This window comes from Macaca mulatta, chromosome 10 (genome assembly GCF_049350105.2).
Source record: "Macaca mulatta isolate MMU2019108-1 chromosome 10, T2T-MMU8v2.0, whole genome shotgun sequence".
Lineage (NCBI taxonomy): Eukaryota > Metazoa > Chordata > Mammalia > Primates > Cercopithecidae > Macaca > Macaca mulatta.
Window position 1 is genome coordinate 66,340,781 of NC_133415.1, and position 13,064 is coordinate 66,353,844.

At 44.5% G+C, this 13,064-nt stretch overlaps 1 protein-coding gene across 7 annotated transcripts in view; it reads left to right on the plus strand.

Moving 5' to 3' along the window:
* RRBP1 (ribosome binding protein 1) overlaps positions 1-13,064 on the plus strand; it is a 68,709-nt gene that overhangs the window by 11,130 nt on the left and 44,515 nt on the right. For 4 of the 7 annotated variants that reach the window (XM_077951137.1, XM_077951141.1, XM_077951136.1 and 1 more), the window contains one exon: positions 10,311-12,324. In XM_077951137.1, coding sequence (XP_077807263.1) covers positions 10,332-12,324 — 1,993 coding nt within the window. In that variant the 5' untranslated portion in view covers positions 10,311-10,331. Of the gene's footprint in view, positions 1-10,310; positions 12,334-13,064 lie in introns of all 7 variants that reach the window. The other 3 variants (XM_077951135.1, XM_077951134.1, XM_077951139.1) reach the window with 1 other exon arrangement.

Below are 13,064 nucleotides of genomic sequence, written 5' to 3' on the forward strand. Positions count from 1 at the left end.
AAATAAAAATAAATCCACATGTAGACATTAGCGATACAGCAACTCGAGGGAAAAATTCAACAGCGAGAGTGAAAAGATCGTTTTAAGATAAAAACCCAAGATAGCTACTGACAGATCTTTGCTAAAGGAACTTCTCAAGGGTATTCTTGGAAGGAAAGTGATGGGAAGGGGGAAAAGAGAGAGATAACAAGCAATGATGAGTAAAGAAAGTGGTAAATATTTGGACAATTCTAAATACATTCAAAAGAATAATGTTGGAGAGGCTGGAACAAGGATCAGATTAAATACATGAAAACAGTAACATCTAAGTTGGAAGGGATAATAGAATTAATGGGGGGAGGGTAAAGATTTAACTTTGAATTTTGTGAGCGCTGTGTGTTACTTTTGTTTTTTTTTTTTTAAAGGTAATTGCTAAAGAGTAGAAACAATGGGGGGGAAAAAAAAGGAGTCCTACAGTACTGATTTTGATGCCAGCCAACCTTGTTACAAAACTTGACAAGACTAGTAGGAGGAAAGAAAACCGTCAGTCAGATCTAATACCTGAAAAGAAAAACCAAATCCAGCAGTATGTATGACTAAATCGTTTTATTCTAGGAGTTCAAACCTGGTTTAACGTTTAAAAATAAGCTTATATTCACCTTCCACACCTACAGGTTATAGTAGAATAGTATGATTATCTTAATAAGTACAGATAAAGTATTTGATAAAATTCAACATGTACTTATGTAAACTAGGAATAAGAAAGCCGCCTCTTTAACCTGATAAAGGATGTCTACAAAAAGGCTTAGCAAACCTCACACTAAAGAGAGAGGCACTTAAATCTTTCCCTTCGATATGAGAAAAACAGAATACTTGCTGTCATTCCTTCTCTTCAGCACTGTGTTGAAGGTCCTCCCCTGTGCAAAAATTCAAGAAAAATTAAGCAAGCAATAGGAAATTGGGAAGAAGGGAACGAAACTGAGATTCATATGCTTATATATATGTGTAGTTTTTTTTTTTTTTTTAATCGACAGATACGTTACTAGAATTAGGCAAGTTGCTGTGGGGGAAATAAATCACCCTCCTGGAATCAGTTACGTTTCCGTATACCAGCAACAAGCAGAAAATGAAACTTCAGAGCTACCTTTAGAGTGTGAAAACTATGAAAAACTAAGAAGTCACTCTGAAAACATGTAAGACTCCATGGGGTGTATTATTTTCCATCTGGATACTTGGGGTGTTCTATTTAGATCTGATCCTTATAATGGTATACATTAGCACATATGATCCTGATATGATATTGAGTAGACGATTGACTCATCACTTACCATATTTCATGTGGTGAGGTTTGATTGGATACAATACAGATGAGATTGACCCCTGCTTTGGGGAGACAAATGTTTACCGCACTAAGAACTCCCTTGTGGGCTAGCACATCTTAACTGTTCATATCCAGTTTGAGACATCAGTTCTTGATTCCTACCACCTAGGCATGCTGTCTTCCTCAATAAGGTGAAGCCTGTAGGCTTCTTGGAAGTTCGCAGAAGATTTAGGTCTGTTTAAGTACTTACTTTCCAAAGACTGTTATTTGGAGAGACACCAAAAATTGTCAGTTCTTTATTTTTTTCCCCTTCAGGCATAGAAATTGAATCTGAAATGGCTGATGAATAAGCAAAGGCTTATAATAGAATACATTTCTATTTTTAGTGTTTCAGCTCTTCTTTAAAATGAGTAACATTGTTTCTTTAAAATAGGAAGTCCATTATATGTATCCTCTTAGAAATGAAATAAATTTTTTCAGACTCTCTTCGTTACTGCATTTTCTCTTAGTTTCTTTGGGTTAAAAAAAAAAATCAGAGATTACACTTAAAATTTTAGATCAACTGATCTGAAACCCACTTCTCCAACACTTAGAAACGTTACGTAGTTAGTAAGCACTCTTTACAATGCATAGTAGTGCATTCACAAGATAGGGAAAGAGATGACCAGAGTTGACAAGCCAAGGTTGCGGAGAGTGACTGGGGCCTGCAGTGAGCTGACCCTGGAACAGGGGTAGGGGTGCGGTGTTATCAGTCGAAGTCATCTGAGTCTTTGGCTTTAACGTCCGGGGGAATGGGATTTTGTCTGAGATTGGGAATGGGAACTGAGCCTTCTCTCACATCCCCCTGTAAGACTTGAACCCTTGAAGGGGGCTGTACCCTCAATGGGAGGGCAGACTAGAAGGAACACCTGCCCAGTAGTAGCAAGGGGAGATGACAGGTAAGAATTTATCTGTTTTGTCCTGGGCAAGGGAGGCATGGTCTCCTGATAATTTGTAAGAGGAGACCATGCCTCCTGTAAAAGTTAGTCCCTGGCTGGTCTTCCCTGAGGGCCTAGTTGAAGCAAAGATAAAACAACTCATTAGAGGCAGGCCCACAACTCAGCCCATTAAGGGTTGCCAGTGATAAAGCCCCACCAAAGATATAATATAAAATTACTATTAAAGGTAGAAAAGAAGACAATGAAAATAGAAGAGCCAGTCAGACTTAAAAAACAAATTGAATAACTCAAAGGACTGATTATAGAGCTGGTGAGATTCAGCTGAAGACTGGAGTGTAGGTCTAACGAGTTCTCCAAATGGTAGCACAGAGAGATTGAGGTCTAATTAGCTCTACCAGGAAGGAATAGGGACCAGACCATTTTCCAAGAACTGAGTGGCCAAGGATTTTCCAGAATTGAAGAAAAACATAACTCTTCACACTGAGTACGGTGAACCTGAATAAGTTAAATACACACTTAAAAACATTTTGCTGAGTCCTTAGGACCCCAGAAATGGGTCTTAAAACTAATGAGAGATTAAAAAGATATTACAAGGGAATGACAAATAGACCGACAGTGTGTTTTTAAACATCCCATCAAGAAAAGGCCGGAAGACAAGTGAAATAATATCTTCAACGTGGTGAGAGAAAACTGTCAGCATGGAATTCTGTTCTCAGTTAATCCATGAAGGTGAAGTAAATTTTCTCAGGGCTTTAAGGACTGAGAAAGTTTATGAAGGAGAGATCCTTGCTGAAAGATCTACTCAAGGATGTACTTTGGCAAGACCCTAAAAAAAGGAATGAGATGCAAGAAGCAGTGATGAGCAGATGGCCAGCGTTTGGGTAAACAAGCAAGTATCAGCTGTCTGGAACCAAACAACACTGACTAGTCCATATGTGTGTGTGATGGGGGCTCATGTCGCGGGGAAGGGCAGCAGACCTAAGACCTTGTAGGTGGTTCGACCACTGGGGAGGCAGCTGGAGACATTTGTGAAATTCAGTCATGTATGGATGTTAGGAAGCTGTGTTAGCATCACAGCTTGTAGGATGAAGCGATAGCAGTACTTAGGGAGAAATTTATTGCCTTAAATATTTGCTGCCAGAAAAGAGAAACGACTGAAAGTTAATAAATGGCCATGTCAGGAAGTTAGAAAAGACAGAATAAACCAATGGAAGGAGGGAGGAAGGAATAATGAATATTAATTTTATAGATTGGATCACAAACCCAACAGCTGGTCCCAGAATCATCGATGAAATTGATGTTGTTAAATTGTATAGAAATTGTTAAAAATCAGCACTCTAGCCACCCTTCCCCCTTTTAAAGAAAAGATCTCAGAACACTAATCCTGACAGTTTTATGGTCAAGTTCTTCCAGATCTACAAAGAATAGATAACCCTAACTTTACACAAACTATCCCAAAGAATAAGGGAAAAGGAATGATTTTTAGCTCATTCTGTGAGACTCAAGTGACTCTAATACCAAGATCAGAGAACAGTCTGAGAATTACCACTGATTGTTCTCATTTTAAAATACACATAGAAATCTCACATAAAAATGTGAACAAACCAAATCTAGTGATATATTAGAATCTCCTTCAAGAAAACATTTATACCATAGAAACTTTATGAACTGGCATTAGACTGTGCATTACTCTAATTCCACATATTTCAGATTAAAGGAGAAAATGTCAACTGGTAAAGACAAAGCAATTGGTAAAATCCAATACTCAATTATATTAAAAAGATAACTAGGAATATAAGACATGCTACTTAACCTGAAGAAAGATTTCTGTTGGAAACCTACAGTTGGTACAACACTGGTAGTAAAACATTAGAAGCAGTGACTTGGGAATGCCACAAGGCAGCTTATCGCACAGACTCTGCTCAGTACTGCACCAGAGTTCTCAGCCAGCTCTGTTAAGCCAAGAAAAAGAAATGAGATCATATGGTTTGGAAAGCAAGAAACAATACTGTCTTTTTTTCCACAGCTTCTTATTTAAAAAAAATCAGAAAGAATCTACAAAATCCTAGATTTTGCAAGAGCGTAGATGATAGCTGGGTAATTGATACATATGCAGAAATGAATTACTTTGCTGGTTGTCTATAGCTGGGAAATAGAAGAAGTAATTTACAAAAGATATTCTAACCATCAACAAAACAACATGTAAGACTTTTATGGAGAAAATCGTTAAAATCTTATAGAAGTATGGAAGAAAACTTTTTTTTTTTTTAAGAGACACGGTCTTGCTATGATGCTCAGGCTGGTGTTCAACTCCAAGGCTCAAGTGATCTCCTGCCTCCGCCCCAAGTAGCTCAGACTACAGACGTGAACCACTGCCTGGCTTCGAAGAAAACATTTAAATCAATGTAGTGCTCTAGCATACCATATTCATTGACAGATAGCTTCTATAGTTAGAAATAGCAGTCTTTCCTACATTCATGTATAAACTCAGTGTGATTCAAATACAAATTCCAGTAGAGGTTTTGTAGGGGATGCTTAAGCTGAAAGTGTGGTATTGATGTAGGGCATAAATATACAGTGGAACAAAATGTAGAATCTAGAAGCAGATCCACTGAATGGCACAGAGACGGCCATCTGAGTCTGTGGGGGAAGGAAAAGACCAGTCAGGAAATGGTGCTGGGTAATTAAACTGATGGGGAAAGTTTTATCACTGTTTCCTGTCACATACCAAAGTAAATTCCTGGTGATTGAGAACCTGACTTTGAAATGCAGTACCAAAGTCTTTTGAAGAAAATAACATATAAACAGTGAAATGACTTCTGTCGCAATGGTTGTCTCCAGGAAGCGACCCTGAGTGGCTGGCATCAGGGCTATAAAGGAGATTTTTCACTCTGTATGGTAGACATGCCACACTACAGTTTTGTGTGATAGCATACATTTTTAAAACCTAAAAGCATAGAAGTATGGATAATAATTTGTGGTTCAGCTATGTAATATAGGAGTGAAAATAAATAAACCGCACCTTGGCCAATATGGTGAAACCCCATCTCTACTAAAAACTACAAAAATTAGCTGGGCGTGGTGGCGCAGGCCTGTAATCCCAGCTACTCAAGAGGCTGAGGCACAAGAATGGCTTGAACCTGAGAGGCAGAAGTTGCAGTGAGCTAGGATCGTGCCACTGAGCTCCAGCCTGGGCAACAGAGAGAGACTGTCTCAAAAAAAAAAAAAAAAAAAAAAAAAGAATAAACCAAAGCTATGTGTATTTATATGAACAAATCTCACAAAGTTTAGTCAAAAAATGTTACCAAATAGCACCTAGAACAATGTCACTTACACAGCAATTACCAACACACAAAGCAACGGCTGTATTTTGTTTGTAGAGATACATGTAATAGAAGCATAAGCAGGTGGAAGTGGTAAGTGACCCATTCAGAGTGTTGTCCCCCTCTAGAAGGGAGATGGCATATATATACTTATACACATGTGTGTCCCCCACCCACATATATATATACACACACACACATACATATATATAAATATCTGAAGTGCATATGGCAAAATTAGGGTTTGGTGAACCTGGGTGGTAGGCTAATGGATGTTCATATTTTTCTTCTTAGTCTTTTGTATGAGTCATTTCATAATATTTTAAAAATTAGGAGCTGTTGATTCTGATGTAGCCATGTCTACTAGGGTCTCTTTTATTGTCATTCTGTTTTAGTTTTGTACCTTCCTACCAGGTCACCTTATGCTACGCCCAGGAAATGGATCTGGGGGTTTGTTTTCTTTGACCACCCCTACCCCACGGCTTCTCCAAGCTTCCACACAGGGTCCCTCGTGGAGCTGCTGCTTAGTAATGAGACAGAGCCCTGGGAGCTGTTGAGGGTCCTTTCACAAAACCTACCAAAATCCCAGCTGCCAAATTGGACCCAACTGACTTGGCCGGGCCATGCGAATTAGCAAATAGCTTCTGTGTCTAAAGAGTTTGGGGCTTCCTCTTACTTTTGTTCCCCGAATCTTAAGAACAGAAGAAGAGCCGTTCTCTCGAGACCTTAGAGGTGGGCCAGAGAGTTCAGTGCGTTGAACTCTGGGCAGCCTCCTACATCCTTCCCTCTTGGGGCCTTCATCTTTTTGTCTTACAGTCTGAGTGTGTTGGCAATATCGTAGTCCCCCTTTATCTATGGTTTCACTCTGTGGTTTCAGTTACCAGCAGAAAGCTGTGGTCTGAAAATATTGAATGGAAAATTTCAGAAAGAAACTCTTCCTGAGTTTTAAGTTGCATGCCGTTCTGAGTAGCGTCTTGCCCAGGGTGTGAACCATCCCGTGTGCAGTGGATTCACGCCGTCTATGTTACCTGCCTGTGCGTCACTTGGTGGCCCTCTGGGCTCTCAGATCCACTGTCTGGTATCACAGTGCGTTTGTTTGAGTCACTCTTATTTTACTTAATCATTGCCCCAAAGTACAGGAGTGGTGATGCTAGCATATGGTTATAATTGTTCTATTTTATTATTGTTAATGTCGTACTGTGGCTAATTTCTAAATTAAATTTTATCATAGGTATGTAGGTATAAGAAAAAAAAAATAGTGTATATAGGGTTCAGTATTACTGCAGTTTCAGACCCACTGGGGCTGTTGGGATGTTTCCCAGAAGATAAGGGAGGACCACTACAGCGAGTAAAAGTACATATTTACATATTTGACAGAAGTTTCTGAAATTGACAGAATATAGATCCCTGTGGTCAGACCCTACAAGATGTGGGTGGGCACACATCTGCCCTAACTCTTTGGTGCAATGGAGGAACCCCTAGAAAAGGTTTCTGTTGGGGGCCTCTTATCATGGTGTGGATTTCAGGAGCAGAGCTCCCGGAATGCTGATTGTGAGAACCGAATTTGAGAGGCATCCCTGGCTTCATCATTTCTGTGAATCAGGGATCTCCCAGCGTGATGTTTATGCCCCACCAAAGCTGACTCTGCAAAGCAGCAGAAAGGCTGTTTTTCATTTCGATTTCTTTGCTGTCCGTGGTGGTATTGCCTTAGCCTTAAATGTTTCAGTGTATTACTACTTAAGACTAGGGCTTTTCATTTTCTTGTGAAAGATTTCTTTTAAAAAATTCTAACTTGGAAATTAGTGGTGGGGATGTAATTTTCTGCAAAAGTTGGGAAGACACATTTGTGCTGCTATAAAACATATATTTGTGTGCGTTGTAAAGGAAAAATATTCTCCCGAGTTTGCTTTTCTCGATTCTGGGTCCCAACAGAGAATATATTTTTGTATTCTGTGTTTGCCTATGTTGAGTGAGATTAAAAGTTCATTTTCCAGCCTTGGCTTTTCTGCCAGAGTTTAGAAGTTGGAAACCACAAGGCTGCACAGAGCCCCACAGTCCTCGGCTGTGAACAGGCCCCGCTTTGTGCATGGACGTTCACTGCATCACGGTCTGCAACCAGTGCCAGCCGCGACTCCGTGGAGACCACCTCTCGAGCACATGGTTGTTGGGAAACCATTTGGGGTTTACGGAGCCTCGGTGAGGGTGACCCAGGCCCTGAATGTTCGTTTCTCTAGAGAAGGGGAATGTTTTAGAGGATTTTTAATTTTTTTTAATAGAGATGAGGTCTCCTGTGTTGCCTGGGTTGGCCTTGAACTCCAGAGCTCAGGCGATCCTCCTGCCTCAGCTTCCCAAAGTGCTGAGATCACAGGCTTGTACCACCACGCCTGGCCTTAGGATTTTTGAATGTAGTGATTATAATGTGATGTCCATTTTGGCAGAGTTCTGAGAAATCTTGTAAGTACTCAGAGGAGTTTTGGTTGGTGGGTACCTGCCAAAAAGTGAGGATTGACTGTACCATGTTCCAGACCTGCTTGTCCCCATCCTCCTACCCACTGAATCCATGCACAGCTGAGCAGGGTGTGATTTCCTTTTTAACACCCCACTTGAGAGTGTGTTCTCGGAAGGCCAGTTCCTGGTACTTTCCCTCGATGATCAGACGTGAGAGTGCCCTGGCTGTGGATCACACTGCTACTGCCCACAGACAGAGGTCAGAACCCATTTGGAAACATAAATGCTACCTGACCCAGGATTCAAAGGCCTCCATGAGCTCCCCTAAGACTTTGTTTGTAGAGGTTAAGACTGGAATGAAAAGTGTGACTCGGTCCCGCTCAGTGCAGAGTGACAGCGTGGGAGAAGTGTGTTGCCACGCGGCTGATAGAGTTGTCCCCAGGGAGAGCATATGCTGGGAAGTTTTCTTGTCATGAGTGTTTTAAACCCTCTTCCTGCAAAAGTCTTAGAAAGGCCAAAGTAATGTGTTCCTTCTGTGATGAGAGTGAGAGTGAATTTTTTTTTTTTTTTTTTTTTTAAGATGGAGTCTTCACTCTGTTGCCCAGCCTGGAGTGCAGTGGCACCATCTCGGCTCACTGCAAGCTCCGCCTCCCAGGTTCACGCCATTCTCCTGCCTCAGCCTTTCAAGTAGCTGGGACTACAGGCGCCCGCCGCCACACCCGGCTAAGTTTTTGTATTTTTAGTAGAGTCGGGGTTTCACCGTGTTAGCCAGGATGGTCTCAATCTCCTGACCTCGTGATCTGCCAGCCTTGGCCTCCGAAAGTGCTGGGATTACAGGCGTGAGTCACCGCGCCCGGCCGAGAGTGATTTGTCTTAGAACACGACACCAAGACGTTGAAAACAGTCTCCCTTCTCAGTCCCTTCTTTAAAATGCCCTCATGTCAAAATTTGCGTTTGATTCCTACTCTGTTTCCCTTCTCTGTATCCATTCAAGAGGAGTGGGGATCTCAATTTCTTAGGAGAAGAATCTCAATATCTGAGCCACTAAGTAGCCTGGACCCAGCCTCCCACAGCATCTAGAGGTTTTGCAGGGTAATGTTGGGGGAGGCCTGTCCACTTCCCCTCCTCTCCTCTTCCACCTCTTTCTACTTCCCCTTACCCACCCCTTCTTACCCTTGTGTTCTCTTTGCTCATTCCATCGATCTTTGTTAGAGGGACTCGGGACTCAGTTGAATGTATCCAAATACATATACCTCCTGGAGTTCCTCAGTGAAGTGAAACTTAGCCTGGGCTGTGGCAGGAAGGTGTATGAACCTGGTTGCCTCTGAGCCATTGGACTTTGGTCCATAGGCAGTGAGAATCGTGGTGTTCGTCTTCGTGGTTTGGGGAGCGTTGTCTGACAGAGCGCCTCGTGACACTGTCTCCTCACCCTCTGTGCACCTTCTGGATGTGAAATTCCAAACCTGGCATCTTCTGGGCCTCCCAAGACTGATTCTTCCTGTTTCCCAACATGCAAATTATAGGCTCCATAACTCCTCAGGAGCTGTTGCTGGCAAAAGGCTATTTTCCCTCACTGAATTCTTGAACACGTTTCAGGATTGTAATGCAGAAGTTTTTATCTCTGATCCTGGGTAGCGGCATTTATTGGCACTGGGGAAGAGGGAAGCAACCGAGTGGAGATGGCACACTGTGGGCCTGCTGGCTAAAATGCATGTGGCTGAAAGCCTGCAGATGTGTTTGGTTTGGTTCACATGTTTTTTAAATCAGTCAATTTCACATTGAGAGAAAAAATATTCAAAAGATATCTGGCCTAACATGAAAAATCAAAACATCTCCCAACTCAGCAATCACATTTCTAGGGCAGTCGGCCGTGACGGAGTGTCACTGCCTAATTTTAGGTGGGGGCGGGTGTTTTTGCTCCGGTCTCCACCACTGCCCGTGGTCTCACACCTGGCCTGCATTTGTGCTCCTGTGCATCTTTGACTTTGTGGTGGGGAACATCTTGCATGGGGGACCTGGCTGCGGAGGCTCCTGGGCGTGTGTGCTACAGAGGTAGACCTGCACTCTGCTCTGACTCTACTGCTGCTTTGTGTGGGGACTGCTCCTGCCGTAGGTATGAATCGCTCACTCCTAAAGAGGAGCAGGAGAGAATGTGGGACATCAGAGAATGCCTGGGTTTGTTTCTTCTCTGAATTTATTAGTCTGAAGAAAGAATTAGTGAAACCTGAAGTTTGGTGGGGATGGAAACTGTTGAATGCCTCGATTTCTACAAATAGTAACCTCCATGTGTGTATTTGACAGGTGAAAGGAAAGCAAGCCAGGATGGATATTTACGACACTCAAACCTTGGGAGTTGTGGTCTTTGGAGGATTTATGGTTGTTTCTGCCATTGGCATCTTCCTGGTGTCGACTTTCTCCATGAAGGAAACGTCGTATGAAGAAGCCCTGGCCAACCAGCGCAAGGAGATGGCGAAAACTCACCACCAGAAAGTAGAGAAGAAAAAGAAGGACAAAACAGTGGAGAAGAAAGGAAAGACCAAGAAAAAGGAAGAGAAGCCTAATGGGAAGATACCTGATCACGATCCGGCGCCCAATGTGACTGTCCTCCTCCGAGAACCAGTGCGGGCTCCTGCTGTGGCTGTGGCTCCAACCCCAGTCCAGCCCCCCATTATCATTGCTCCTGTCGCCACAGTTCCAGCCACGCCCCAGGAGAAGCTGGCCTCCTCTCCCAAGGACAAAAAGAAGAAGGAGAAAAAAGTGGCAAAAGTGGAACCAGCTGTCAGCTCTGTAGTGAATTCCATCCAGGTTCTCACTTCGAAGGCTGCCATCTTAGAAACTGCTCCCAAGGAGGTGCCAATGGTGGTGGTGCCCCCAGTGGGTGCCAAGGGCAATGCACCAGCCACTGGCACTACTCAGGGCAAAAAGGCGGAGGGGGCTCAGAACCAAAGCAAAAAGACAGAAGGAGCCCCAAATCAGGGCAGAAAGGCAGAGGGAACCCCAAACCAGGGCAAAAAGACAGAGGGAACCCCAAACCAAGGGAAGAAGGCAGAGGGAACCCCAAACCAAGGGAAGAAGGCAGAGGGAACCCCAAACCAAGGCAAAAAGGCAGAAGGAACTCCAAACCAAGGCAAAAAGGTGGAGGGGGCCCAGAACCAGGGTAAAAAGGTAGATACAACCCCAAACCAGGGGAAAAAGGCGGAGGGGACCTCAACACAGGGCAAAAAGGCTGAGGGGTCTCAGAACCAGGCCAGAAAGGTAGAAGGGGCCCAGAACCAGGGCAAAAAGACCGAGGGGGCCCAGAACCAGGGCAAAAAGGCCGAGGGGGCCCAGAACCAGGGCAAAAAGGCCGAGGGGGCCCAGAGTCAGGACAAAAAGGCAGAGGGGGCCCAGAATCAGGGCAAAAAGGGAGAGGGGGCCCAGAATCAGGGCAAAAAGGGAGAGGGGGCCCAGAATCAGGGCAAAAAGGCAGAGGGGGCCCAGGGTCAGGGCAAGAAGGCTGAGGGGGCCCAGGGTCAGGGCAAGAAGGCTGAGGGGGCCCAGAACCAGGGCAAGAAGGCAGAGGGGGCCCAGAACCAGGGCAAGAAGGCTGAGGGGGCCCAGAACCAGGGCAAGAAGGCTGAGGGGGCCCAGAACCAGGGCAAAAAGGCAGAGGGGGCTCAGAACCAGGGCAGAAAAGCAGAGGGGGCCCAGAACCAGGGCAAAAAGGCTGAAGGGGCCCAGAACCAGGGTAAAAAGACCGAGGGGGCCCAGAATCAGGGCAAGAAGGCCGAGGGGGCCCAGAATCAGGGCAAAAAGACCGAGGGGGCCCAGAACCAGGGCAAGAAGGCCGAGGGGGCCCAGAACCAGGGCAAGAAGGCTGAAGGCGCTCAGAACCAGGGCAAAAAAGCAGAAGGGGCCCAGAACCAGGGCAAGAAGGCCGAGGGGGCCCAGAACCAGGGCAAAAAGGCCGAGGGAGCCCAGAACCAGGGTAAAAAGACAGAAGGGGCTCAGGGCAAAAAGGCAGAGGGGAGTCCCAACCAAGGCAAAAAAGGAGACGGAGCTCCCAACCAGGGCAAAAAGGCAGATTCGGTTGCTAATCAGGGCGCAAAGGTAGAGGGTGTTACAAACCAGGGGAAAAAAACAGAAGGGTCCCCCAGTCAAGGCAAAAAGGCAGAAGGGTCCCCCAACCAGGGCAAAAAGGCAGACGCAGCTGCCAATCAGGGTAAAAAGACAGAGTCAGCTTCTGTCCAGGGCAGAAATACAGATGTGGCCCAGAGCCCAGAGGCACCAAAACAAGAGGCTCCTGCCAAGAAGAAGTCTGGTTCAAAGAAAAAAGGTGAGCCTGGTAAGTAACTGATTTCTTTATGAACCTAGAAGGAAAGGCTGTTTTTAAATGACTTGTGGATTCTCTTGGGGAGTACCACCTGTATCAGTCAGCAATTGTCATAATAAGGCTGCATAACAAACATTCAAAAAAAATTGAGTGGCTTTCAATAGCGGTCATTTATTGTTGCTCATGCTTCTGGAGGTTAGCAGATGTGAGCTTTCTCGGATGGTGGCTCTGCCTCAATCTGGTTTTAACTGGGTTGGTGACTCTGCTACAGGTTGAGCTCAGGTCAGTTCCATGTGTGGTCCTTCTGGGGCCCTCTAGGGCAGAGGCCCTTCATGGTTACAGCAGAGGCACAAAAGGGCATTTCAAGCCCGCGTTTCATTGACCAGAACAAGTGATGTGTCTGAGCCTGAGTCAAGGGGCAGGGAGTCCACTGTGTCCAGGGAGAAGGGACTGCAAGGTGATGTGAGAAAGGAGAGATGAGTGAGCAGTAGGTCCATGTCTTGGCATGTCTTAAACATATGGGAGCACAAGGAGAGGTGAGGAATTATGAGCAGTAATTCCATCCACCACACAGTCTAGAACAGTTCTGTGTGTTGACAAGTCTTTCTTAACTGCCTGGCTGTGTGCCGTCAGCCTGTTCTGTGTTCTTGCCTCACCTGATGCTTTTGTACAGCCTGACTCATGTATCTGTGCTTGTTGAGTGAATGACGGTAGGAAGGTGTTTTTAAGGAGCAGTTGCATTC